The sequence below is a fragment of the Peromyscus maniculatus genome, chromosome 3 (genome assembly GCF_049852395.1).
Source record: "Peromyscus maniculatus bairdii isolate BWxNUB_F1_BW_parent chromosome 3, HU_Pman_BW_mat_3.1, whole genome shotgun sequence".
NCBI classification, from domain to species: domain Eukaryota; kingdom Metazoa; phylum Chordata; class Mammalia; order Rodentia; family Cricetidae; genus Peromyscus; species Peromyscus maniculatus.
Genome location: NC_134854.1, coordinates 57069731 through 57097565, shown reverse-complemented (window position 1 = coordinate 57097565; position 27835 = coordinate 57069731). Strand labels below are relative to the sequence as shown.

The 27835-nt window shown below is 42.4% G+C and overlaps 1 protein-coding gene across 3 annotated transcripts in view; it reads left to right on the top strand.

Annotated features, from left to right (window-relative positions):
• Lrguk (leucine rich repeats and guanylate kinase domain containing) overlaps positions 1-27835 on the top strand; it is a 122025-nt gene that overhangs the window by 33896 nt on the left and 60294 nt on the right. For all 3 annotated transcript variants that reach the window (XM_006990370.4, XM_042273021.2, XM_076566557.1), the window contains exons 6-11: positions 2731-2855; positions 7774-7917; positions 17769-17849; positions 19602-19688; positions 20971-21077; positions 25768-25887. In XM_006990370.4, the coding sequence (XP_006990432.2) occupies positions 2731-2855; positions 7774-7917; positions 17769-17849; positions 19602-19688; positions 20971-21077; positions 25768-25887 (664 nt within the window). The remainder of the gene's footprint in view (positions 1-2730; positions 2856-7773; positions 7918-17768; positions 17850-19601; positions 19689-20970; positions 21078-25767; positions 25888-27835) is intronic.

Here is a 27835-nt window from a genome sequence, read left to right as displayed (position 1 = left end):
TGGTTGTTTTGGCAGAGACCTTACTCATAGGAGATTTGAAATGGCATATTGACCACCACCAAAGTGGTTCTGCCCATGGGTAGAATCTGGAACCAGTAAGAGAAACCTAGAAATTTCTGCTTTATTTGGTAACATATTGCTATCCAGTTTTCTTATTTATCTCTCTCCCTAGTCCAGCTCTTTTTGGATTCAATCCCAATCTTGCGTCATCCATTTCCATGCTAAGAGTTAGAGGATGTGATGCCTTGGCCCCATGTGATTATAATGTAGTGACGATATAAGAGCCTTATAGTTTTGAAAAATAGATCATCCACACCCTTTTTAAAACAATTAAATGTGTTCCTTGACAATTTTGTGCATGTATATGATGTATTCTGGTTATTCTTGTCCCCACTTTCTCTCATTTCCATTCCACTTCTCAATACCCTCTCTTCCCCATAAGTCTTTCCTGACATTCCTGTCTTTTTGTTTTGTGACTCACTTAGTTTAACAAGGGCTGTCTGTGTGGTCATGGTTTTAAAACTATTCACTGGAGCCTGGTGGCTCATCAGTTAGTACACAACTCAGTGACAAGAGTGACCAAGTCCCCACCCCAGATATATCAGCAGCTAGTAGTTTAAGAGAGAGGGGAGGGCTCCATGAGCCCCTTCTTCATCTCAACTGTAGACAAGACCAATCCTCTGCAGCCCAGTGCAGCTAAAAGAGCTGCTGTGAGATCGTGGTGGAAATGGCTGTGCCGTGCCCTGCAGACAGTTTTACAGCTCTTCCCCCAGCTTCCAACTTGCGCTCATCTACCCCTTCCTCCATGACACTTACCAAGCCCTAGAGGGGTGTGTACATGTCCTTTTTAGGGCTGGGCACACAACCACCACTCCCTTTCAGTACCATGAGCAGCCGTGAGTCTCTGTGTTCACACTGATTCACTGCAAAGAGAAGCATCGCTAACTAAGACCGAAAGTTGCATTTGTTTATGGGCATAAATAGAAATATTTTGAAGGAAGTTTGGTTTCATGTCAGTTTAGCCGAACAGCAGTAGTTCAGTGCCCCTGGAGCCCATGGCCTCCTCAGCCATGGGTTTTTGATCAAGTGTGCAGTTCCAGGCATGAATTCTCTCCTGTGAAGTGCGTCTCAAATGCAGAGACAGATGATGACCCCCATAATCGTGCCATTATTGCTCTGGTATCACACCCAATCTTTACTTATTTTTCCCCATGACTTAACTCCTAACCTCTTGCCAACTTGGTGTTATCACCATGTTACAAATGTAACATCTCATAGTGAAGGGTTGTGTAAGCCAGTTAGGGGGTTTGAATTTATCCTATTAAAATTTAAAAAAATTATATTTGTGTATATATAATATATATATACACACACATGAGTACAGATCCCACTGAAAGCCTGAAGAAGGCATCGGATTTCCTGGTGCTGGCATTACAGATGATTGTGAACTGTCTGATGTTGGGTGCTGACATCCAAACTTGGGTCATCTGCAAGAGCAGTACCCATTCTTAACCAGTAAGCCACCACTCTAGCCCCCTCTGTGAGGACATCCAGTCAACATTTTGAAATAATTAACCTGACTTTAGCCTATAAGGGACTTGAGGGCAGAAAGTAATGATTATTAAAGAAACCCGTTGATGCTAAAGGTGAGTTAAGTTGGCAGATGAGTAAATACAAAGAACACCTAAAGACATCTTTTAAAACATCATCTCCAGGCCTTGGTGATCAGTCAGATGCTGTGAGGAATATGAGGACATGATGGTGTTACAGCTACTTGGGAGGCAAAGCTGGGCTCTGGTGGAGCAGTGTCATTCATCCCTGGGAACTAGTCAGGTGGTTTGAGGACAGAGAAGGTCTAGCTGAACAGTGAGCTTTGGAATTGCTGTTTGGGCCGACCGACTGCAAGCCTGGGACACAAGATCAACTTCAAAAATGTGATCAGTGAGAACAGAAATGGCAGATGGTCATATTAGAGCAGACTTCTAGCTTCCTGGATTTGAACAGGAGAAGAACAGCCAATACGACCGGGAAGAAAGGGCTGCTCCCCTCAGTGAGAGGGTGGTGGCCTTCCAGCCACCCATTTGCTGTCCAGACATCTCCAAGATGATAAAGCCCCATTGACATTACCTCTGGAGGGTGACCCTGTCTTCCAAACTCCCCCATGGAGATCATTAACTAACCCAGAGAGGTACCACCCACGAGGCAGCTCCAAACTGCTGTTTTCTTCCATAGTATTAAATGAGTCACATGTGGATACAAATGCTACGCCTTTATACTTGTGTAGAAGTGATGTTTTATCCTATATGAAAACATATACGATTTAGGGCTTATCCTAAATATTATATGTGGCATATAATATTCCTTTATTTAAACTCTTGTCTGATTTTTCTAGTGATAATTTAACACTGATTTTATTTTATATTTTTATTTGTTGGTGTGTGTGTGTGTGTGTGTGTGTGTGTGTGTGTGTTTTGCCAAGGTGCTTGTGTGAAGGTCAGAGGCCATTTTTTAGGTCCTCTCTTTCCACCATATTGGACCACCATATAGTACCTTTACCTGTTCAGCCATCTCCCTGGTTCAGCACTGGTGTCTGGTGTACACTCGTGCGTACGTGCGTGCGTGCGTGTGTGCGTGCGTGTGTGCGTGTGTGTGTGTGTGTGTGTGTGTGTGTGTGTAATCTTTCCAAAGGCTTTGAATAACATTTTCCTTAAACAGAGTTGTCATATACAGACAACGAGATAAAAGAAATCAATGGACTAGAGAGCTGCATCAGCCTGACCCACCTTAGTCTGGCTGGCAACAAGATCACCACAATTAACGGCTTAGGAACATTACCCATCAAAGTGCTTTGTTTGGTGAGTACAACATGACGCCATTCTTTGTAGAAGTAGTGGCTATTGTTTAAGAAGTGTATGAATTATGACCTCTTAGGATTTTTCTTTGTTGCTCCTTACAGTGTCTGGTGTGCATACAGGCTCCTGTGTGTGTGTGTGATTAATAGTCCATGTTCAAGTAAAGTCAGTTTCAAATTTGGCATGCAAATTAAAAGAATTAGACAACTGATTTTCTAATCTGTGAAAGAAGGTCTGTTTTAACAAGTAGTTTTTAATGTTATGTATTTCATCGGTGAAAATAACATTTAAGCATAGTAAGCATGCTTGCTGCTGCTCACACTTGATTGCATGCAGACGGAGCACAAGGTGTTTCCCAGGTACTGACCTTGGGCAGCCCATTTGTATGAATGCATGCTAGCCTCCCAGTCTGGAAGTCATAAGTCATGCTGAGAATAACTACATAGTTCAGTCAGCAAGATTCCATCTGATTGACGTTTCCCAAGGAAAGTGCCCTGTGACATGCTAAGCGACCAAAACTCAAATGAAAGCTGAGACTGTTTACTAACAAGTCAGTAGAGTCCCAAGAGTCCCAAAGATGCACATGCTGTTTATAAATTAACAGTGTGGATTACTAGTGTGTGGGAGAGGGTGGTAATGCTGTGTATATACAGGATCCTTCCTCAGTCTTCCTCTCCTTCCTCTCCTTAGATGGCTTTGTTGACCTTTATCACACCCATTGGAGGGTGGGCAGGGAGTATTTCAGTGAGGCTTGTATCTTACTAATGTTTATGTCTTTCACAGGTGGGTGTTAAATGACATATTGGGTTATGTATACAGTTTTTTAATTTAAAAACTATTTTTTTTTTAAATTTATGTCTTTGGGTGTTTTGCCTGCATGAATATTCATGTACCACTTTCATGCCTGGTACCCAGGAAGTCAAGAAGATGGCATAGGATCCCCTAGAACTCGAGTTAGAGAAAGTTGTGAACCATGTGGGAACTGGGAATCGGACCTAGAAAAGCAGCCAGTGCTCTTAACTGCTGAGTCATCTCTCCGGCCCCATGTGCACATTTTTTACACACACATACAAATTCTTTATTTGACCAGAGATCACCGAAGCTTGGCTCTGTGATGATTTTTCTTCCTCTTAAAGCTCAAAGTACTTTCTAACGACCCTTCTAACCCTCCATGGAATTCAGAGAGGGTGGAGGGCTGGCATCCCAGTACCATGCAGAGAAAGGTTTCATGATTCACCTGAGATTTTATGTTTTCTCTGCTTAGGGAGTGACAATTATTATTAAAAACAGTATATTTCAGTTTCACTCTGTGTTTCATTAATCACACACACCCCTTGCTGACAGTAGCATTTTTAACTATCTTTTTCTGCCAATAAGTGAGATAGATTGTTCTAGTCCTGTACCCAGCACCCAAGATGGACCAGAAAATACTGAATATGTTATTACTCATTTTCACTGAAATTCTGAGAATTGGAAAATTGTCTTTTCCAAATTTTAATAAAATTTATAACCAAAAATGATATACATTTGCTTCAGCAGTTTTTATTGGCTATATTTTTAATTCACGGAATCAGAGAATCATTTGACTTAGCTATTGACAAGAATTCAGTTTACAACATAGCAAGAAGAACAAACCAACTGCTAATGCTTTGCCTTCATCTTTTGTGGGACACGTAAAAACTGGCAAGGGATCCTCACAGCTTGCCAGTGGGCCATATTGTCCTCCTCAGAACACAGTGACAATGCACTGCAAACCTTGAACTTCACCTTGTTGGAGTAAAAGCCATTTCAGTTCCCCTGACAGACTGGTAGATGAAGAATGTTTCCTAAATTAATTTACTTCAAACAACTTCTCTCTAAAAGTGCTTTTTTTTTTCTTTCTGTTATTCACTGCAAGGCTGGAGGAACTATGTGCAGAAACTTCTTCATGTCCACATCCAGGGTGGGCCTTTGGGTTCTTCTCAGTGACAGACAAAGGCTCTACCTAGCTGGCTTTCAATCAGAAATTCTATGATTCTCAGCTTCTCTCGGTCTGCTCTCTTTTATGACCATAGGCTATCTAATTAAACGTTTTCTGTGCCTCTCTCCGCTCAGACCATCTACCTCTTTGAAAGCCATCAGAGACACTGAAGAATATTACATCTGTCCAGTATATAGAAAGTGCCTCACAGTCCTCTGGGGAAAAGGATATGGTATATAAATTTGATATGTGGGCAGTGTTTGAATGGGAGATTGAGCCCTCATTTCAATACATTAAATTGATATGGATATGATGGTGAGCTCAGCATGGTCTCTTTCCTATTACTTTCCACTTTTTATAACTTTTTGAACTTTAAGCAGGAAAATTTGATTTCACTTTGTCAAATAAGGATATGAGGTTTTTTTTTTCCTTTTTATTACAATTTTCTTTCAAACATATAGAGGTAAAAAGAATAGTATAATAAGCCCTCATGGGCTATAATCTACCTTTAAAGATTATTAACATTCTATTATGATATTTTAAGGGGCTATAGAATTATACTAGTGAGCACAAATCTGGCTCATTATTGAAATGAAATTTTATGAAAAATGGGATGAAAATGAGTTTCTAGCTGTTCAGTGTGCTAGTAAACATTACCAGTGAAAATATTCAAATGAAAACGAATACAGTAATTTAATTTTTCACTTCTTAAGTTGATATTGAAAGTTTTGAATGTTTTTTATTTTGTTTTGTTTTTGGTTTTTTTCTTTAAGATAGGATCTCTCTATGTAGACCTGGCTGTTCTGGAACTTGCTATGTAGACCAGGCTGGCCTTGAACTTATAGAGATCTACCTTCTTCTGCATCACCATACCTGGCATGAAAGTTTTGAATGTTTTAAGAATAAGTAAAATGTAATATTAACTGAAAGTTTGAACTTATTCTTTATGATAATTTTTGACTCAAACCAAAGGTTAAATTTTACTATGACATTTTCCAGTACCTTAAGGCAAAGGGGCCAAGGAACAAAGAGTGTGTTGAGAAATATTCAAAAATGAAAATTATTGTTATTACTGTTATTTCCATGGGTATATGGAGACTGAGAAAGAGAACAACCATTTAAGTATGGGAAATTTCTTCCTATTCTCATTATCTGAGAGATGCTTATATGTGAATTATTGAAGAAGTAAATTTGATTATCATTGTATAGTAAGCTACCCAGTTGTCATAGCATCGAGGGAATAACCATTGTTATTAGCTAACAGTTCTGCACTCTGTGCTGGGCTGGGGTGCTGTTTCCTCTAATGGGTTTGCTGGCATGTCAGTTGGGTGGGGTTGACTCATCTGGGATGCATTGATGGCTAGATTTTCTATTAGGCTCAGGGCATTGACTCAGAGGTATCAGTCTATCAGTCTCCTATTTAGTCGGGGTCTTTTCCCATGTGCTTTCTGCTTGTCCAGACGATTTCTCCATAGTAGAATGGCTGGAATCCCCACATGGTATCTAGGGCTCCTAGGACCTGAAAGCAGAAGTGGCTTAGTCATCTTATATCTTGGAATTAGAACCGGCACACTTCTGTCATACTCCTCGGTTAAGGGAGGTTTTATAGGCCCGCATAGGTTAAAGAGGAGGCACCATACAAGCGCAGAAATAACCAGAGTCTACCAACTCAACCATCCCCACAGACTGTGAGATGATACACTTTAGAATGTTTCTGGAAACGAAGTATATGTGGTAGTTTACTGAGATGGTGCTAAAAGAGTGCATTCGGGCCATGATTTTAGAGACCAACATAAAGCTGTACTGATGTTTAGGTTTCAGATGTGTGTCTTAGTTTTTTTTTTCCAGTTGTGTTGATAAACTACTGTGACAAAAGCAACGTAAGTGGGAAAGGGATTCTGTGGGGGACCTGCCCCCACCTTTACCCCAGGGTACTCTTGAGGAGTGAAGGGTAAGAGTTAGATAAAAGGATAGAGGGGAGAGAAACAGATAGAAACACAGGATAGCCTCGGGAGGGCCTGGATCAATACCCACCAGCCCAGAACTTTATCCAAAAGGCTTTTTATAACAATGCCCAGGGGCAAGGCAAAAGACCCCTCCTTTGCTAGATAGAGCCAAGTGTAGACCATTCCAAACACCTGGTACCTAGGTCCATGGTCCAGTCATCTTATTATGCAGCCCTGCTGGTAAAGCAAGCTCAGATCTCACTTGGAACCTCTGTGGGCTCCCACAGGTTTCTTCAGCTCACAGTTCTGGGTCACAGTCCATCATAGCAGGGGAATTACAGTAGCAGGAGCCTTGGAGAACATGTCTTAGGGATTCACAAATTCATGGAAGCAGAGAGCAATGAATCAGAGCACACATGTGAGTGTTCAACTCCCTCTCTTCAGTCTTACACATTTCAGAATCCTCCACCTAGGGATTGGTGGTGCCCACAGTGGGTGGGGCTCCCCACCTCCATCAGTATAATCCATCTCAGGTATGCCCACAAGCCAACCCATCCCGCCAATCCTTTGCTGAGGTTCCCTTCTCAGGCAGTATGTTTGTAGTAAAACAATGGAAAAAAAGAGGCCATGAACTTGTAAGAGAGCAAGGAGGGGCATATTGGAGGGTTTGGAGGGGAGAAAGGGAAGAGGGAAGTGATGTAATCTCAAGAAGTAAATGAGGTCATTTGAAAAATCAAAGGATAACATCGTAGCATGCATTGTTAAAAGCTTATATTACTAGTGTTTGACTTTCCTACTGACTTGAAAGTTCATCCTGAAGATCAAAATACTAATGAAAATACTGTATCCTGACCTTTCAGGTGAAAAACTAGGATTTTCTTCTTGGGTATCTGTGTAGACGTTTAGATAGGTGAATGATGGAAATGAGAGTGGGAAAAAGAACAACTTATTGTTTTGTTTTTGAAGAATTTGAGGCCCGTGTCCAAATATGAAGATTGTGTTTTATCCATTTTAGCGCAACAACCAGATTGAGACCATCATGGGTCTGGAGGAACTGAAAGCCTTGCAGAAGGTGGATCTGTCCTACAATCAGATCAGTAGCCTCCAGGGTTTGGAGAACCACGACCTCCTGGAAGTGATCAACCTCGAGGATAACAAGGTGGGTAATGTGAGCCATGGCTTCTGTGGGAAGTGAGCCCACTGGTGGGTAATGTGGGCCCTGGCTTCCACCAGAAGAGAGCATACCCGTGGGTAGGGACAAAGATCCTGTATCGGCTTTTCAAGGATGGTACATGGAATGTCCTCTTAGGAGTGCTGTTCTAGCTAAGTTTCTGGGACAGTTCTTAGAGAATGACTTTTTGAAAAATACAATCATTTCTAAACGTTTGATGATTCTTAATTACAGTGTTTTAAAGGTTCCAACTGTCATCCCGTGTGTGTAATTTTCTGAAGTCGTTGTGTTCATGCAACATTTTCTGTAGAAAGAAAGCATCCAGAATATTCAAAATGTCCAAGCAAGAAGAGGCAAGAGAGTATCCACAGGCTGATGGTGGGAGAGACTTGGGGGAGATGCTGCAGAAAAGGATACAGAACTTCAGCTAGAGGCCAGGCAGAGGGATGCATTCAAAGATCTAGTTAGTCCCACTAACTGGAGTTAACAATGTAGTAGGGATTTTTTTTTCCAGGAGTGGGGAGATGTTGAGACAGAGTCTCAGGTAGCCTAAGCCGGCCTTGAACCATTGGTACTCCTGCCTCCACCTCCAAAGTGCTAGAGCTTATAGATGTGAGCTACCACTAGTTAGCAATAGTGGTCTTGAGAAATGTTGAGAATGAGTTTTTAATGTTCTTACCACCAAGATGATAGATGACTTTTAGGAAATAGTACATTAACTATATTAGCCTTTCTACAATGTGTGTGTGTGTGTGTGTGTGTGTGTGTGTGTGTGTGTGTGTATACACATATATATATTCTTAATATATTTAATATATATTAAAACATGTACATGTTAAATATAAATATATAAAGTTGTATCTGTAATTTAGTAAATGTAAATGCCACAGGAAAGGCTTAACCATAAAAATTAAAATTAAGAAAAATAAAGAATTTTTTTTAAAAAAGTGATTCCTTTTATACTGCTGGTAGCAACAGTGTCTCTTGGATGGGTTGGGAATGAATTTGTTTGTAATGTACCCTTTACTTCAAAATTATGTTCATATTCTCTCTCTCTCTCTCTCTCTCTCTCTCTCTCTCTCTCTCTCTCTCTCTCTCTCTCTCTCTCTCTCTGATACTGGAGACTGAACCCAGAACCTTTTGAATGCTCTACCACTGAGCTATATCTTGAACCCCAAAGTAATTAATTTAGTTAATCCTTCCTTCCCTCCTTTCCTCTTTCCCTCCTTCCCTCCTTCTCTCCCCCTCCCTTCCTTTCTTCTTTATCCCCTGTTTCTTTTCATTCTTCTTTCCTTGCACAATACTGGGGTCTCTCATATGGCACTCACAAGCCCCATGACTGAGTTGTATTCCAGGGAACTTTCTCCCAGCAAGCTTGCATCATTCATTAGGTGGTAAACAAATCAACAAAAGTCAGTTGGTAAGGTCTGAGAATAAACACACTTTTAATCTTAGACAAGACTGTTTGTTGATCTTCTCCTCACTTGACCTATTTACTGAGTTGATTTAGTGACTTCTTATAAGGTAATTGATTCTATTAGGTGACCTTGGTTCATGTATCTTGTGTCACAGGGAGACAGTACAATTTCTGTTCCAAATGGCTTTCATGTCCTTTTTATAAATTTGCCATTGAAGATTGACTTAAGAAATATTTTGTGCTTAAAATGATTCTCATATTTATACAAGGAATATTGAAAAGGTGGAATATGCTCATTAAATGCCAACTCAGTACATCTAAGAATTTAAGAGAAGTAACAGCAATGGCGATAAAACAATCATAGTAGATGAGAGCCTGGGGCTTTGCCTTCAGAAATGGGTGCGGGGTACACTTGAGAACGTGAGGCTTGGATAGGCCATGGCTGTAACGTAATGTTACCAGCATGAATAAAAGGAAAAAAGAAACAGGAATTGTTAACTTTAATAATATACATTATTTAACTAGGTATCTCTGAAATGCAATTTTAGCACATAATCTATATACAAATTTATTGTTGAGTTGTTTTGTCTCCTATTGTTTTATACTGGGATTTTGACACTAGGCATTTGTGTTATAGTTGGGAGTACATCTCACTGCATTTAGCCAGAATGAGGGTCTACAATCACCTTACACCTAGTGTATCATTCTCTTGCTTTTCAAGTCACTTTGCAGACTACATTGGAAAAAGGTGAAAGAACAAAGAAGTATGTTCAGATGAAGAAAGGAATTTATAATTTTCAAATGTTAGAGACTCTTTTGTAAAAAAGTGGCCACATGCCCTACAGGGGACTTCTTTGGCAAATCGGTCTTTGACAGTAACATAATTCCCTGGTTCCCCACTGGGCATGTTGGGAGTAACCTACAGTCCTTTGAAATATTATTTGAACATCTGAAGAGTCCCTTAAAGGGTTTCTTTAGGATAGTTAAGAATTTTTTGATTCAGGGAGGGAAAATATATTTGTAAAGGGAGCACAGCATAGGTATGCTGCGTCCTCTGTGATTAAATGTGGTGTTAGAAATACTGTTTTCTTGGTGGCAATTTCATCAGTGTTACTTCTGTGTATACACATGTACGTGCCTGCCCTTTGCCAGTGTTTACTGTCTGCCTATTAGGGGGGCCTCTCCCATTTTCCACTCTACAGTCCCTGTGACATTCTAAATCATGGCTAGCACTTAAAACTGACCCAAACCTTCAACCCTACTCCAGGCTCCACACTCCCTCCAGCGGTGTGGTATTTGTTAGGGGTAACTTCTGACTCTTGGTGCTATACCTCAGCGTTCCGTAGGTCAGGAGGTGTTTGTTTTTCCAGAGTCTATGTATCCTTGGCTGTTCTGGAACTTGCTCTGTAGACCAAGTTTGCCTCAGACTCATAGACCTGCCTGCCTCTGGGGTTAAAGGCGTGTGCCACCATGCCCGGCTTATTTATACCTTAGAATTTATTATCAGTACTTCTTGCCCATTTTTGTGAGGAGTAACAACATAATACTCATTAAACAGCAGATGCAAGGAAAGAACAGTTCTCAATAACCGCAGCACCCTGCTGAGCCACTGGTCTTCATCAGTTACACCGCCCTGGCCATGGCTAAGCGTTGTTTATGTAATGCCTTAGATGGGGTATGTTCCGAAGCAAAGGATTTCTTGCTTCTCATTGTTCAGCAGTCCACTCTTTAATGTCTCCAGCAAACAATGAAAGGATATTACCCTAACCTTCTTAGATCTTAGTTCATGCTTTTGTCCATGTGTATGAACACAAAGAATTTGTGGGGAGTTGACTGCTAAGGGAACTTGATCTCTCTATGGATTTACATTTATTAGACTTGAAAAGAGGAACATTGGGTACATGATCTTGGGGGCTCCTGTGTTATGCAGGCGCCAACACTGAAAGCAAAGGAAGCCTGGTCTGGGTTATTGGAGATGTTGGTGTGATCACATCACTGTTAAAGTCAGTCTCCATTCTACTCCAGCCATTGGATATAAGCAAGAAGGAGGCTCCCTTGGGGACTTGTGGTCTCTACATCCCAAAGGGCCAGCCAAGGCTAGGTAGCCTGAGCTGCTATCGAGTCCCAAAGGTAATGGAAATGGAAACTATCTGTGGTTCTCTGCAGAATGATAATGGTATTCACTTGCAGCCTTGGTTCTTAGTGCTTTGTTGCTTCTTCGGTACTTTTTGAGCCTTCAGGTCAGGATGACTTTCCCTTTCGTCATGGCCCTCACTTAATGCCTACTCCATCATGGCAAACTTGGCCTACTTCTTGTTAACTTACGCCGTAGAGTTGGAGTAAGCCTGCTAAAGAAGTCAAGGACTTGACTGAGCTCATTAGGCCACCAGAGGAGGAAAGACAACCTGATATGGTCAGTCCACGTGACGTAGGGCAGAGACCAGCAGGCTTAGTGGGGGGCATGGGGCTATGTGCTCTCTGGTTAGGGATTTGGAAAGCAAAAGTGTCATCACTTTCTTCCTGTTTACTTTAGGGGCTACAGCTAGCCTCTCCAGCACCTCCTCCCTGTGTTCCTTGGCCTCCATAATGCTTTTCCTGCTTTTTTTTTTTTGTTTTGTTTTGTTTTGTTGTTGTTGTTGTTGGTTTTTCAAGACAGGGTTTCTCTGTATAGCTTTGCATCTTTCCTGGAACTCACTCTGTAGCCCAGGCTGGCCTTGAACTCACAGAGATCCACCTGCCTGCCTCTGCCTCCCGAGTGCTGGGATTACAGGTGTGTGCCACCACCACCCGGCTTCCACACTGTTTTTTTATCATTAGTATGTATTACTGCCCAAGTGCTGTGAAATTATCTTCTGCACACTGTGAAAATGTGTTGCTCTCATTGTTAATAAAAAGCTGATTGGCTGAGACAGGCAGAATTTTTTGGGTAGAGAGAATGCTGGGAGGAAGAAGGGTGGAGTCTGAGGAGTCAAGAACCAGACATGGAAAAAGCAACATGGGAAATTCATAGATGAGGTAAACAAGCCTTGGGACAGCACACAGATGAATAGAAATGGATTAATTTAAGTTGTAAGAGCTGTCTGGAGACAAGCCTAAGCTATTGGCTGAGCATTTATAATTAATATTAAGTTTTTGTGCATTTATTGGGGAGCTGGTGGTCCTGACAAAAAAATTCTGCCTACACCCAAGATTATAGCATGTCATGTATTATACTTTATATCTTGAAGAGTTGTTTTTCTTCCCTTTAGTACAGTAGTTCTCAACCTGTGGGTTGTAACTCCTTTGGGAGTCAAATGACCTTTTCATGAGGGTCTCCTAAGACCATCGGAAACCACAGATATTTATATAACAATTAATAACAGAAGCAAAATTACAATTATGAAGTAGGAAAAAAATTAACTTTATGCTTGGAGGTCACCACAGCATGAAGAGCTGTATTAAAGGGTTGCAGAATTAGGAAGGTTGAGAACCACCACTCTAAGATGTTAGCTTCTTGTCCTTGGGGAGTTTATCTTGTTCAAACTGTGCAATGCTTAGTTTATGGTTGTCACTTAAGAATATTGTTGGGTGAAAATATGACTCTCAAGGGCCCTCAGCCCCTCACCTCTGAAGGTGTAGGTGGTGTTTAAGATGCAGTAAAGTTCTGGGAAAGCCATGCATATGCAGGAGGCTCATTTGGTTCCCTCCTGGCTGAAGAAAGGGAAAGGGGCATGGAGACCAGCACAGATGTTTAGTGGAGGCTGTCAGAGTCTTCAGTGAGGCAGAGGTAGTGAAGAAGAAAGACCATTCCAGAGAGCCCTCCGAGGCAGAACAAGTGAGGCAGCAGTGGTGGATGAGGAGATACTGAGGACAACTTAGGTCTCTGTCAGGTGACACAGGTGACTGGATGATAGCAGTGCCAAGGAGCACCGTGGTGAGGCATGGGGCTTCACTTTCTCTATATGTTAGAGAGGCGGGATCCCAATGTAGCTGGTGTGTAGGGAAGTGCACTATACCATCTCTCTCAGATAGACGGTGAATGTGGCTGTGATGCAACTTCTCTTGGAAGCCAATCCTGTGAGGTAGAGAGGGTTTAACTGTGACACCCCTCTCCTATCCCACCCCCAACCCCTACCTGCTTCCGGAAACTATGAATTTACCCTTGTTTAGAAAAGGGTCTCTACAGGTGAAATTAATGATCTCAAGGTGAGGTCATCCTGGAATTAGAATGACCTTCCAGGATGACCTGAAAGCCAATGTTCTCATTAGAGACAGACCAGGGAAAAACAGACGCAGAGACTAGGTTTATGTTGCTTTAAGTCAAGGCTGTCTGGCTTTCCCAGGAGCTGGAAGAGGCAAGGAAGGATTCTCTCCTCGAGCCTTCAGAGGACTCACAGGCTTGCCCGTCCTCGATTGTAGCCTCATCTTCAGAGGCGTAAGAATTATCTCCTGTTGTTTTCAGCTCCTAGGCTTGGGTTTCTCATGGACCCTCCAAGGCTCATCTAGTGTGGTGCTGTGTGTCTGCAGAATGGAGGGGAGTCTGAGAGTCATTTTTAACTCTGATCTTTTGTCGTTTCTGATTTTGGTGCTTTAATAAATTTTCCTTATCTTAATTTCAAACATATTCTCGTAGTTTTTTTATTTCAAATTTTGGATTTTTTTCATTGCTTAATCTTTAATGTAACTGGGACTTGTGGGGGGGGCAGTGTTAATAGATATTGAATTCCCATATAGAAAACAAATAGTCCCAGTATTTCAAAAATCTGATGTAATAGCGTAAGGTAATCTATTAATGGATATGTCAGGATTTATTGAATTATTTACTCATTGAAATTTGTTGTGTTTACAACATGCTATTAAAATAATGTTGAAGCATATATCCTCACACATAAATCTATCGTTACATGCATGTTTTATTATTTCCTTATGATGGATTTTTGGAAATGTCATTACTGGGAATGGGTGTCATAAAGCTTGTTGATTTCTTTTTTGAACATTGATGCTTACTCTGCCCACTGCAGTTATAAAGTTAGAATAACTTATTGTAGGCATATCTGGCTATTCATTTGTCAATACAATCATTTAAAAATTGCCAATCTGGAAGTGAAAACTAGTGTTTTGTGTACTATTTTATATAAATTTCTTTGGTTATAATGAGGTTAAATACTTTTGTTGAGTTTTATTTCCTTTTTAAAAATTATCAGCCCATCCTCTTAGCCATCATTTTCTTTATGACAGTTATAATTTGCTTCTTATTGTATGTAAGGTATTTTAGCTATATATTTAAAATAATGTATAGACTATGTTGATGTTTTCTATAGTATATTCTTTCATTGTTTTTATGTTTATGCAAAATCTTTTCCCATTCTGGATCTGATAGATGCTTATCATAAACTATTTTCTCCTGATTTTACTATTTTTAACTTTTTTTCTTCTTCACTGTGATTTTTAAAAACAATTATAAGAGTGGGTGCTTTCATATCCCACTCTCATCTTTTTGTGTATCTATTTGTTGGTTTTTGTGTGTGTGGATGTTTTGCCTCCACATACATGTGTGCACCATATGCATTCAGTGTCACTGGGACCAGAAGAGGGAGTCAGATCTGCTGGGACTGTAGATACAGACATGAGCTGCCATGTGGAAGCTGAGAATTGAACCCTGGTTTCCTGGGATAGCAGCCAGTGTTCTTAATCACCGAGCCGTCTCTCAGCTCCTTCACTGCTGCTTTTGAGCTGGGTTCTCACTATACAGCACTAGCTGGCCTGAAGCTCACTGTATAGACTAAACTGGTCCTGAAATCCCAGATGTCTGTCTGCCTCTGCCTTCTCAGGGCTGGGACTAAAGCCTTGTGTGAGCACACTCAGCTACCCTCAACTCTTAACCCACCATTTAATTTGTATTATGACTGAATTAAAGATTTAAATTCACATTTTCTATGCTAGAAAGTTGACTTTTAATTTATGCCTCATTGCTTCACCTGTTGATTTTTAGTTCATTAATATTTATTGTTATCATCATCCTCTAGTTTATCTATCCCCCAATTTGAAAATGTTGCTTTTCTGAACGAATTCTTATGTACACAGCAGTGGAAATCACTTTAAATCATTGTATCAAATAGTTTCCTAAGGACCAGAGCATGCGTTGCTCACTGTGTCTCTCTGTCTCTGTCTCTCTGTCTCTGACACACACACACACACACACACACACACACACACACACACACACGCACGCACGCACGCACACTGCGTATTCTCATTTTTAAAAGCCTAGTTAATGATGCTTAGAGAACATGGCTAAGAAATAAATGGCAGACACAGAAAGAAAAAAAAAATAGTGGACTTCTCAGGGTTAGGAGGTGGCTACCAGGGTCCAAGTGCGTTAGTGGGCTGAAGTTTTGAAAACATATTTTACTTTTGGTGATTTTGGCTGCTCTTATCCCTACACTTGCTATTGAGGCTGCTGCACACACAGTCTTGGGTCTCTGGTCCTGTGGAGAGCTGTGAGGGAGGCTCTGCTGTGTCGTCAGGCTTTGAGGAGAGGGGCACACATACAGAACAACCAGCAGTACTGCATGTTACCGGCTTGACAGGCAGCCTGCCCATGCTGGTCTCCTGTTTTGCCCTCACCCCACCTTGGAAGGAGTGAGAAGGAAGCTGCGTCCTCTGTCTTTGATTCACAGAGACATTTTGATCTCAGATGGCATTGAGGTGGTAATCTTATATAGCACATGATTATTCTAGTCATGGCATTTGGAGCATATCAAAATCTTTCTGTGTCAATTACCACACATATTACTATTTTCTAAAATGAGTACATAGTGTGTTCTGACTGTAGGACAATGTTATGATTCATTTAATCATGTAATGATGGATAAAATTCTTAGGAAATTAGAAATGTTTTTACTAACAGAGTCAGACGGAATATTCTTATATGTCATTTTTGCCTGTCTGATGATCTCTTTAATCTAAGACTCCTGGAGTGGGCTAGCTGGATACGTCCTTGCCCGTTGGAAAGAAGGTGCCCTTTCCAATCTCACCAGTAGTGGCTGCAGGTATATATGGCCAGGCCGTGTTGGTGAGACGTGATGAATGCAGAAACAAGCTCCCTCTTAATGTTTGTGTTAAGTGTAAGAACAAGAGCTGTGTGCTAGACAGAAATCACGCCCATTGCTCAACAATTCTGATGGAAAAATACAAACCAAGTTTACCTCCTACCTTCCTGAAAAAAAAATCAGTATAAAAACAGCTGATTTATTTTTCTTACAGATGATTCACATGTCAGTCTAAAAGATAATTTCATTATTTTATATGGGGAAAAGCTAATATAATAGCTTGCCACTTCTCTAGCTAGATTGATCTTTTTTGAGGGACCCTGTTTGTTGCACCTGTAGAGTTTGCCTTTCTGATTACATTATTGGAAGGACGTCCTTAACATATTTTGTGTGTTTTACCATCCCTGACTTCGTTTTGGGCTAATCTTCATTTTGGTGTCATTTGTGTTTGGATAACTCAGAAATTATCTGTGAACCTGTTGGTAGAATGCTTTTAGGAGACGTGCAGAATGCTGTGAGAAATACTAATTTATTACAAAAACCACTGTTTGTACCTGCAATAAGATTGTAATTGTTTATTGTAGAAATTTTAAGGAAGCCTATTTGTCCTTAGTGCGGTGGAGGATGGAGGATGGCTGTAACCCAGGCTGTGTCCTTGGCTAAATCAAGATGCACTTCCACCTGGGGAAACATTTCTGTTGTTTCAAATTGTAAACTAGAACCTACGCACAGAAGTTCAGCAGGTGCATCTGTGGACACTCATCACAAATAAGTCATACAGCCGGGGGTGGGGTGGAGTGGCACACTTGGGAGGCAGAGCCAGGAGGATCTCTGTGAGTTCGAGACCAGCCTCCTCTACATAGTGAGTTCAAGACCAGCTGGGGTTACAGAGAGAGACCCTGTCTCAAAATAAACAAACAAAGCATACAGTTTCCACTACAAAGTAATTCTTATGGAAAAGGCACGGAGTTGCCTATCTCCCACAGTAAGAAGTCTGAGCCAGGGGCAGGCACAGCAGGCAGAAGAAACTGGCTCAGGAGTGAAGCCAGAGCCTGGAGGGCTAGAACGAGGTGGCTGCCCTGTTTCTCTTACTTTACATGCTATTTTAGTTCTACTTAAAATCAACATGGATGAGGAGATTACTGTTCTCCAGCCCAACGGGAAAGGAGAAAACAGGGCCCCATGTGCTCACATCTACTGAAGCCATGCAGTAATTCCTGCGTTCTGCAATGGCTTTGGAGCATTCTCATCGAAAAGCTGGATATTCAACCAGACGCGTTTGAAATAAATTAGATTTAAAGGAGCCGATTATATTGGCTCCTATTATATTGTGTTCCCAATTGTCTTTGCTCACTGCCTGTTGATAATGGATTTATTTTTTGATCAAATAGATTGAGGAGCTGAGCGAAATAGAATACATTGAAAATCTTCCTATCCTTCGAGTTCTCAATCTACTAAAGAATCCAATTCAGGTGAGAGTTTCTTTCCCTCAGGGGTGGAGGGAGGGGAGGGGAGCAAGGACCAGTCTTGGAATTCCTGTTCAGCCTGTACTCTTGATAGGTAGGGAGCGTCAGGAATGTGAATACAACACCCGCTCCACGGCCCTGAAAAGAATTACAACAGCTACCTGAGCTAACACTTCAAACAGCTTGTTTAGAGAAGTGTGAATCTCTTTCATGGCTAACAAGCTGTCAGCTGCCCCAGTTCCAGTAAAGCCTGCATTGGGAAGCCCCTTCCCTGCTCCTTTAAGACAGATGGTGGGTGGAGCTAAACATTGCAACAGAGAATGAATAATAAGATTGCAAAGCAGTGTCTTTTCATATCAGAGAATAAAGAGCCCAGAGGTCGAGACAGAATGTGGTTCCTGTTTTATAACAGGAGAGGCGGTGTGGAGTGGACACCTGAAGTAATTTGCCTGGATATAGCCATGGGATTGGCATGGTTATACAATAACCATAGACCAAAACAGCACAGTCCCTAGGGGTTTGCACCCTTTGAGATCGCAGATCAGGGACAGTTTTCCGGGCTTCTCTTCTCCTCCATTGCTAATGCCCTTCTTCCTGCCCCTCCCTCCACCTCTTGTCCAGCTAGGCTTTGTTTGGTTTTTGTACCCATATTCTTCCCTTTTGCTTCCAGAGTCCCGACCATGTAAGCTTCTCTTATATTTGTCTTGTTTATATCTTGACGAATATGTCTAGACAAATGAAAATATCAAGTCAGAAATAAAAAAGAAATATTGAACAATAAAAGCAGATAGGAGACAGTAGCAGACAAGGGGAAGACCTTTCAGGGGAAGTAAGGAGCGAGATCTGAAGTGGCCGCCACACCCCAGTCTCTGGCCCTTGGAGAGTGTTCTACAGCTGCACAAACCCCTCCCCCAGGTGAATTCACTTACAAACAAACACAGCACTTACACTTTGAAGCATGCAAGAGAAGCTTTAATGCTTCACTTGGTATATAATAATCATTCAGGTTTCTGGGGCACAGTATGGCAGTTCACTCATGCATACAATGTGGAGTAATTCATCAGGGTAATTAGCAGCCCATCTCCTGTGTCTCTGTGTTGGGACCCTAAATAAAGATCCTATTACATATTTACTTCTCTTGCATTCCCATCAATGAGAGGCATCTTACACTTGTGTCTTGCTCTTCAAAGAGATGAAGCATCTTATACCAAAACTCCCCCTCAGTTACCACTTTAAAGTCAGGCAATCCTAACAGTTGGCAGGGAGTAAAGAGGAATTTGCTCATAAGCGAGTATCATTTTATTACTGTAAGGCAAGTTCATAATGAATGATCCCAACTAATACAAAAGAACACACTAAATAATAAATCCATGATGAAATAATAAGACATAGTCAAATGTCATTATTGTCAGTAATGAAACTCTTCGGCATTAGACAAGAAGGGTTTGATGTCTCAGATGGGCTGCCCCACCTCTTCGAGGCTCAGCCTCTGCCCCAGATGATAATCCTGCCACCTTGCTATCTCACAGGGAGATTAGAGAGATCCGAACATTTGAAGAGCTTTATAAGTTATAGGGCACATTCTGCACCTTGGTTGTTAATTTAAGGGGGCTGGTGAATGTGGTGAAAATGCAGAGCCCTGTGTGAGGCAGGGAGACAGGGTCATGGCAGCAGGTCTTGAAAAGCCCTTGGGGATAGGTTGGTGCTTGGTGACCTGGGGAAGAGGAAAGCCTTGAAGAGTCTTCTTGTTTTAAATAGAACAAATCTGACTACTGGCACTTCGTAATATTTATGCTGCTGCGACTGACAGAATTAGATCAGCAGAAGATTAAAGTGGAAGAAAAGGTATGTAATCATGTTGCTTCATGTGTTTTCCATCTAATGTGTGCAAAAAATCTCACGCTGCTTGTAGCAGGACCAGTGTCACCAATCAGTGAGAAGCATAGCGGCATGCAAATTAGGTCTTTCTTTAGGAGCATTTCCTTGTCCTAGGATTTGTCAGTTGAACCCTCTGGTAAGCTGGGTATCAACACATGCGGTGACAGGTGTCCCATGGGTACAATGGGAAGTCTGACAGTGAAGGGTACTGGTGCCCCCTCCTGTTGCCCATGCCTGTTGTGGCCGATAGCAGTATAAATAGCTCCCTATCTAAGCGCAGAGTCTGAAATTCTGTCTGTATTATTTTGAGAATTAACAATGAAATGTATCATGTCATTCTGTGTAATCCAAAGGTGCTCAAATCACTACTCTGCTATCTCAGTTCCTTTAATTCTGCTCTTTACAATGATCCATCTGATCCGCAGAGTCGTGGAGGAATGAGCTCTTGCGTCCTAGCTAGCCCCGCCTCCCTACCTTCCCCAGCTGTGGGAGGCATTGCCGCTAATGAGAGGCTTCTTAGACCAGATCCAATTTGAGATGGCAATGAAGACAGGTATATAGGTAGGCACATATTCCATCCCATAAATGCCTTCCCGCAGCCCAGACTAAAAATAGTTTCATATGCTTCCTCATCCTTATTTCCACACTCCCAGCCACCAGGTACAGGCCTTTTTTTTTTTTTTTTTTTTTTTTTTTTTAACATTTTGCAAGTCACTGTCAAAGGGATAATGTATTTAGGAGGATGGTAAAGACAGAGGCCTCTACACCAAGGTAAGGGCCTGCGTCCTTGCCTAGAGAAAGCCAGAGTAAAGAGTAGCAAGTCTGGGAGGGCGAGAGGGGGTGGGACCAGTCCTAGGCAGGAGAATGTCAGAAAACACTTCTCTGGTGTCGACCATGTGGACTCTCCAACAATATGTCGTATTCCTCCTTCTCATACTAGCAGCTGGATTTTGTATTAAAATGAACCGAGTACTTCAGGGATTTTGTTTAGACTTTTTTCTTTAGCTCCCCACAAGCCAGAGAATATAAAGCAAAAGAGAATCAAAGGATTCCACTCAGCTTTTTACAGGAACTGTCATTATTGGGATTTTAGCAAAGTTAGAGTTGACAGGAAGACTGAGGCAAGGCTGGGGAGCACGTGACTTACCTTGTCGATCTCGGTTGCTTATCTAGGCATTTCGCTAAGGACAGTTCAGTCCTTGTGTCCTTTTGGAAAACAAATATGCCTCCTTTTTACTTTTCTGCAAAGGTTTCTGCAGTGAATAAGTATGACCCTCCTCCTGAAGTGGTTGCTGTCCGAGATCACATGACCCATGTTGTCAACAGCATGTCGCAGCCACAAAGGATCTTTGACAGGTATTTATTACAGGTAGAACTCGGAGTGGGCATGAAAGAGATGAGATGGGGCTGATGTGTTCTCTAGCCCTCTCTCCCATGTGACTCACTCCTGAGGTGCAGAAGCTGCTTTCTTAGGGGTTGGGAGATGGCTCACAGGTTTAGGGCATTGGGTGTTCTCCCACAGGACCTGGGTTCAATTCCTAGACCCAATCCCTAGCTCACAACTGTCTGTAACTCCAGTCCCAGGGGATCTGACACTCCCTTCTGGCTTCCATGAGCATCAGGCACACACATAGTACACAGACTACATGCAGGCCAAACACTCATGTACATAAAGCAGTAAATAAAATTGAAGCTGCTTTCTTGCCTTCTCTGAGGTAGGGGCACGTCTTCCATCCTGGTCTGTTGTTGTGCACTTGAGTGTGCTTTCATTGGTGGCTTTCCCAGACAGAATGGGGATCTGACTCACCTTTACTCTCTCATCAGGTCCCTTGTACTCTAGCTAGCCTGAGCCAAATGACGGAGAGTCTAAAGTAACAATTGCTAGCTTTTCTGCCCTACGATAGAAACACAGAGCTTCAGCTCATTAACAGAAAATTGTTACCATTTACGAGCACATTGATCACTTTTCTTGTTGTTCTGATGAAGTGCTTCAGCACTCCATCAAAAGTGATTTAGGAGTGGAGGGCAAACTTTTTCTTACGGTTTGAGAGGATCTGGTCCATCATCATGATGCAGAACAGAAGCAGGAACAACTCCCAACAGCGGCAGAGGGGGCTTTCTTGTATCTGGGCAGATCGGGAAGTGGGGAGAATGCAGGTTCTCAGGTGGCTTTCCCCTTCCCCATATATTCAGTCCTGGGTGCCAGCCATGGCGGGAGGCGGCGGCGGTGGTTTGAATGAGAAATGTCCCCTATAGGTGCATGCATTTGAACACCTGGTCCTCAGTTGATGGTGCTCTTTAGGAAAGGTTATGGAGCCTTTGGGAGGCGTAGCCTTGCTGAAGAGGTCCATCACTGGGGGAGGGCTCTGAGCGTACAGGTCTGCCGGGCTCCAGTGGTCCTCCCTGCTTCATATCTTCAGTTGAAGATGTGATCTCTGAGCTTCCTCCTCCTGCTCCTTGCTGCCATCCCTCCCCTGACCTTATGGACTCTTTCTCTAGAACCGTGAGCCCAAAGTAAATCCCCCTTTTACAAGTTGCTTTGGGCCATGATATTTTATCACAGCAGAAAGTAACTAACACAGTGCCACACACATGGGGCATATCCCCTTCAGTGATTCCTCTCTGGAAAACCCCTCAAAAATGCATCCATGGGTGTACCTCACTTGTATCCTAGACACCAGATGACGGTCCCAATTAACCCTCACACCATCCATTGTAAACCTTTCCTTAACTGTGAGCAGAAGCTAAGTGCTCCTGCCGGAGAGCAGTCTATGAATTCGTGTTTTTAGGAGAGTACCTAGAAGGAAGCCCAGCTCACCTCAGAGAAACCTGAGTAGTCTCTAAAGAGCCGCCGTCAGCGCAGCAGGGACGAGCCACCTTGCCTGGCTGCACACATGATTGAGTCTCTCACCTCCAGATCCGAAGACAGATTTACCATGGTTTCCCCATTTCTTTTTAAACAGTCTGTCAGAGCAGATGGCCATTTATGCCGTAAGTATAACATAGAAATTCTATCAATACCCACAGGCATTTTAAAAATACTTGTAAAACTCTTGGATATAAGCGCTTCTTTTCTTCACGTGGTGTTTGCTTCTACACCTCACGGTCGGCTTCCCACAGAGAGCAGAATGCTTTATTTCCCAATCCAGGACATGGTTTTTACATATGATATAGTCATGTCGACATTGACAGTTTTGCATGTTTATGAGAGCCCTCCGGGTGAGATGATTTAGCCTTCCATTGTGTACATCAGGAAAAGTCCATTTGACTTGAGAGAAGGCCTCTCTTCTGATTGTAATGTCACTGCTTGTTCGATGCTTTAGGGTGTGTTTATGTACGAACATGCATCAAAGCCATCAGTAGTAGTGTTTGAAACATGTTTCTTGGTCATGTCTGGCCGCCAGACAAGCAAGGGCAGAGGCCTTGTCTGGATCATGGCTCCCAGTTCTGCTTCAGTGGCTGCCAGGAAGTCCAGCCATTGCCCTTCTCACTGTACCAGGACAACAGCAGGCCCCGCAGCTGGAGCAGGGCACCAGTGGGCACTGGGCACCTGGCCTGTCCATGGAATATCGAATCGCTGGAAAATCAGTGTCCTCTCAGTGGGGTGGGGATGCCTGACTAAAATGACGCCGGCCAGCTGCAAGGGGCCTGGCAGTCACTGATAGCTCTTTGCCCTTCGGTATGCGGCCTTCCCCAGAACCACCTCATGTGTATGTGCTTTCTCCCAATCTCACACTAGGCAGTTCTTCAGGAGGCCTGGGTTTTGTTCTAGCCTACTCTGGATTTGGGGGATGCTTTCATCGGTTTTTGGTTTTGTTTTGTTTTTCTTGAGGAGAATTTTTAAGTTTTCTAACATTTTTCTTGTTCTGTTGATTTGATTTTCTTGGTCAGGAGGACTTCTCTTGCCTATTTTCAATATCTGTCCCTGTCTGCCATATATTTTTTCTTGAATATTTACTTTGAGGGAGTCACTAATGCACATACATGCAGTTGTAGGAATTAGTACACATGGACTCCGTATCTTTCCCTCATATTCCACAAGCCCTGGACAACTGTTAGTCAAGTACCAAAACCAGGAGACTGACCCAGAAGCCTTCTGAGTTACCAGGTTTCTCTAGCCCCTCAGGGGCTCCTGAAGTCCTGTCTGGTTCTGTGCAGTTTCATTCGGAGTCAGTCACCCGAGCACCACACTCAAGACTCAGCCGTTTCATCCCAAGCCCCGCTGTGATGCCTTTAGATAGCTGTGACACCCCTCTCTCTCTCTCACCCCTGGAAGCCATGGATCTGCCTCCACCTCATAATATTGTCATTTCAAGAATATGATGTACATAGATTACACAGTGTAACTTTCCAAAACTCTCCCAGCACTTGGGAGGCAGAGGCAGACGGATCTCTGTGAGTTCGAGGCCAGCCTGGGCTACAGGGTGAGTTCCAGGAAAGACACAAAGCTACACGGAGAAACCCTGCCTCAAAAAAACAAAACAAAACAAAACAAAACAAAACACAAAGCTCTCACCTCCTACCCTATGCAGGGTACCTTCCTGAAAATTCATCCATGGGGCTGAATCCTTTTTTTATGGTTTAGTATTCCAGGGCATAGGTGTAGCAGCAGTAATTTAATCATTCACATGTGAAAGATGTTTAGGCTGATTCCAGTTTGGGGGGCCACTAACGAGGTTTCGGTGAATCTCCATGAGCAGGTTTTTGCACATGTCGCCTTCAGCCTGTCCGCTCCCACTGGGTACCTAGGGCTGTTTGGAGGGTTCCTGTCCTTAGAGCTGTCAGATGGCATTGGCTCCAGTACCAGGCAGTCTGCACATTCCTGGAGACACTTCATCTCCTTCTGTTTGTGTGTTCTCCGTGGGTGCTTGTGCTTAAGCTTTCCCTATTTTTATGCATATCCACAGAGATTAGAAACCCATGCTGTTTCCTGGATGTCATAGAATCTTCACTGAATCCACACCTCAGCTCTGCAATCAGACATTTTATTTTATTCTGTTTCTATAGTTTATCTCATGAAGTGTGCAAACACAAGGCTCAGTCTATGATGGAGGACACCGTGTTGATAATTTCATTCTCTTATTTTAAGGCCAGGGTCTCTCTGTGTAACTCTGGCTGGCCTGGAACATACTATGTAGATCAAGCTGGCCTTCAACTCACAGAGCTCTTCCCATCTCTGTCTCTTGAGTGCTGGGATTAAAGGAGTGTGCCACTATGCCAGGCAATAATTTTGTTCTTTGTTCTGGTCTTCCAGTGTAGAGTCACATGCCAGCCCTTCCTTTCCTTTGAACGAGTCAGTCTGCCTTCCTTTACTCCAGCCTGTGTTAAGTGAGGAGTAATAGAAACCGCTTCCTTAGCCCTCTGGGGATTCCACGAGGGGCATGTAGAACTTTAGAGCAGTACCTGGCATGCGGTGATCGCTCAGGTGTGACTGTGTTGATACCCTGAAGCCTGCTCTGCGTGCCTGTGTTCCCAGGAAGTGGATATGGATGCTAAACACTGACCTCAGCATTCACTCCCTTTGCTCACTGGTAAATTCTGGGAGGAAGGAATAATTTAGCAATCAGAAGCTAATGTGTCCTACCATGTTTTTCCTTTAGAAAAGCTTGGTAAAGTAAATTGAGAGAAATTGGTATTTTACCTTATTTTCTATCCTTTGAATAAAAGGTTATATTTTATTTTATGTTGTATATGCGTGTGTGCCTGAGTGTATGTATATGCATCATGTGTGTGTAGGTACCTGTGAAGGCCAGAGGAGGATATCAGATTACCCTGGAACTGGAGTTATGGTTGGTTGAGAGCTACTAGATGTGGGTACTGGAAACCAAGCCTGGGTCTTCTTGGAAGAGGACTAAGTACTCTTAATCCCTGGTCCATTTCTCTAGCGCCAAATGTTATTTTTCATATATTATAATCTTGTTTCTGGAGAGTGGGACCAACCTTCCACTTGCCCACATTCAGCAAGCACTTGTTAATGATAACCGTGACTTAGAAAGCTTACCTGTGCATGTAGCTAACACAGCATCTCTGCTGGATCTTGTTGTAGCACCCTGCCAAGTCTGGATGCCCCTTATCCCATGCTGATCCTAACTGGTCCCGCAGCTTGTGGGAAACGAGAACTCGCCCACCGCCTCTGCAGACAGTTTAACACTTACTTCAGATACGGGTAAGTATGCTTGTTGGTACATAAGTCTGGGAGAGTCTTCTGCCTTGTTGGGGGGCATCAATAGTTTCTTTCCATTCTCAGATGCTGTTAATTCTGTCTGCTTTAAGCACATTCTTTCACAGACACAACAATTTATTTAAGTTATATTTAAAAACTAGAAGTGGCAAGCAAAGTGAATGTTAGGTAGATGACAAGTCCTCAGACGTCCCAACCATCATACCCCTACAATTGGATTGGTATGATTACCTGGTCTTGCATGATGTGGAATCTTTTATCTCCTGCTATCCTAAATGATATAGTAGAGATGATTATTAATGTATATTCCAGTTACAGAACTTGTCAACTAGCACAGAGAAACAAAAGATTTTGTTTTTGCTGAGACCAGTAGTAAATATATCTCAGTCTAGCCGACCAGCCAAACACACAGACAAGCAGGGCACACTCGTTCCTTTACATACTTCTCCCATGCAGGGTCTCTTAGGTTCTTTGCCATTAATTACACCAGAATCTACACAGGGTTTATATTTAATCCTTCAGAACTCCCTGGGTCTTAATGAGCTTCCCTCCAGGATGGGCTGTTTCTGTTGGGAGGGTGTTGCTAGACAACACATGTAGTATGAGTGTGCTGTTCCGGTTACCTGCGGGCCGACTTCCAGGGACAGCCTTCCCACAGCCGGGCTTGGGACACATGCTGGCAACTCTGGAGCTCTGTGTCTCCTCTCCAGGGGCACACAGCAGCAGGGAGGGGACAACACAAGTGTTTCCCCTCCCTTCCCTCAGGTGGCTCAATAAGCTCAGGGTTCCCTGTATCAAAATAGAGGAATATATGTATATGTGTGTATATGTATATATACATACACACATATGTCTACATATATACACAAATATATGTGTGTGTATGTATGTATATATACACATATTTGCATATATATACCCATCTGAGAAAACCAGCCCACTGGACTTACAGGTGTTTTAGAAGTTTCTAGAAATCACATTTAGATGGAACTGTCTGACCTGATTCCTCTTTGGTCTATACATGTGGCAAAAGAATTACTTTGGAATTAGTGGTGCCTGACAGAGACTTGAAGATGTAACTGCAATGCTGTATAGGCCATAAGCCAGTAAAAAAAAATTTAGTTTCTAATGCTGTTACAGAAAAAGCCCCCTCCTGAAGCTGTATGTGTTCAAGTAATGTAAATACCATCTTTAAAAGGCCTATTTAGACACTTAAAATTGCAACACACGTTTGGACATTTCTAGACATAAATGCTATAGAATATAAATATCACAAAGCAACAAAAATAAGCTAAAAGTTAATACTAGCATTGAAAAGCTTAGTGTGCTGTTATGTTCATGTGGGAACACCCAGCCTGCTTTCAGAGATAAGCTGAGCACAGTGAGTAGAAGGTCAAGCTAGGGTGGAGGGTATGTGCTCACCATTGTGCCAGGGTATAAATTTGGAACCTTTTAGCAAGCCAAAGTGACCTAGGGAACTGGGGCTTTCTCTTATTGCTGTCATGTCTGTAGCGACACCTGGCAATAGTTGGTGGCCTGGTCCTTTTTATTTACCAGTGATATGCTCTTGCGAAGGTGTATTTGGTCTGATATGTTTTTTGAAATGTTTATTGACTTACCATCAAGATTTCTATTTCAGTCTGCTCATATGTTCTTATCTGGCTCAGATACTCATTGCCACCCAATCCTACATGTCCCTTATTAAAATGCTTCCTCATCCTGATTTGACTGGTTTCCTTAGTGTCTTTTTTTCCTGGCTTGTCTAAGCCAGGTAGAGAGGTGGCCACATTAGCCTTGTTCACCAATGAGCTCTTGCTGCCTAACATATGACCAGGTACTTAATACATGTGTAATAAATACTTGTTAAATGGCAGACAGACTGCCTGAACAAATGCACAGCCAGGTTAATGGCCACACATGCAAATTTAGTTGA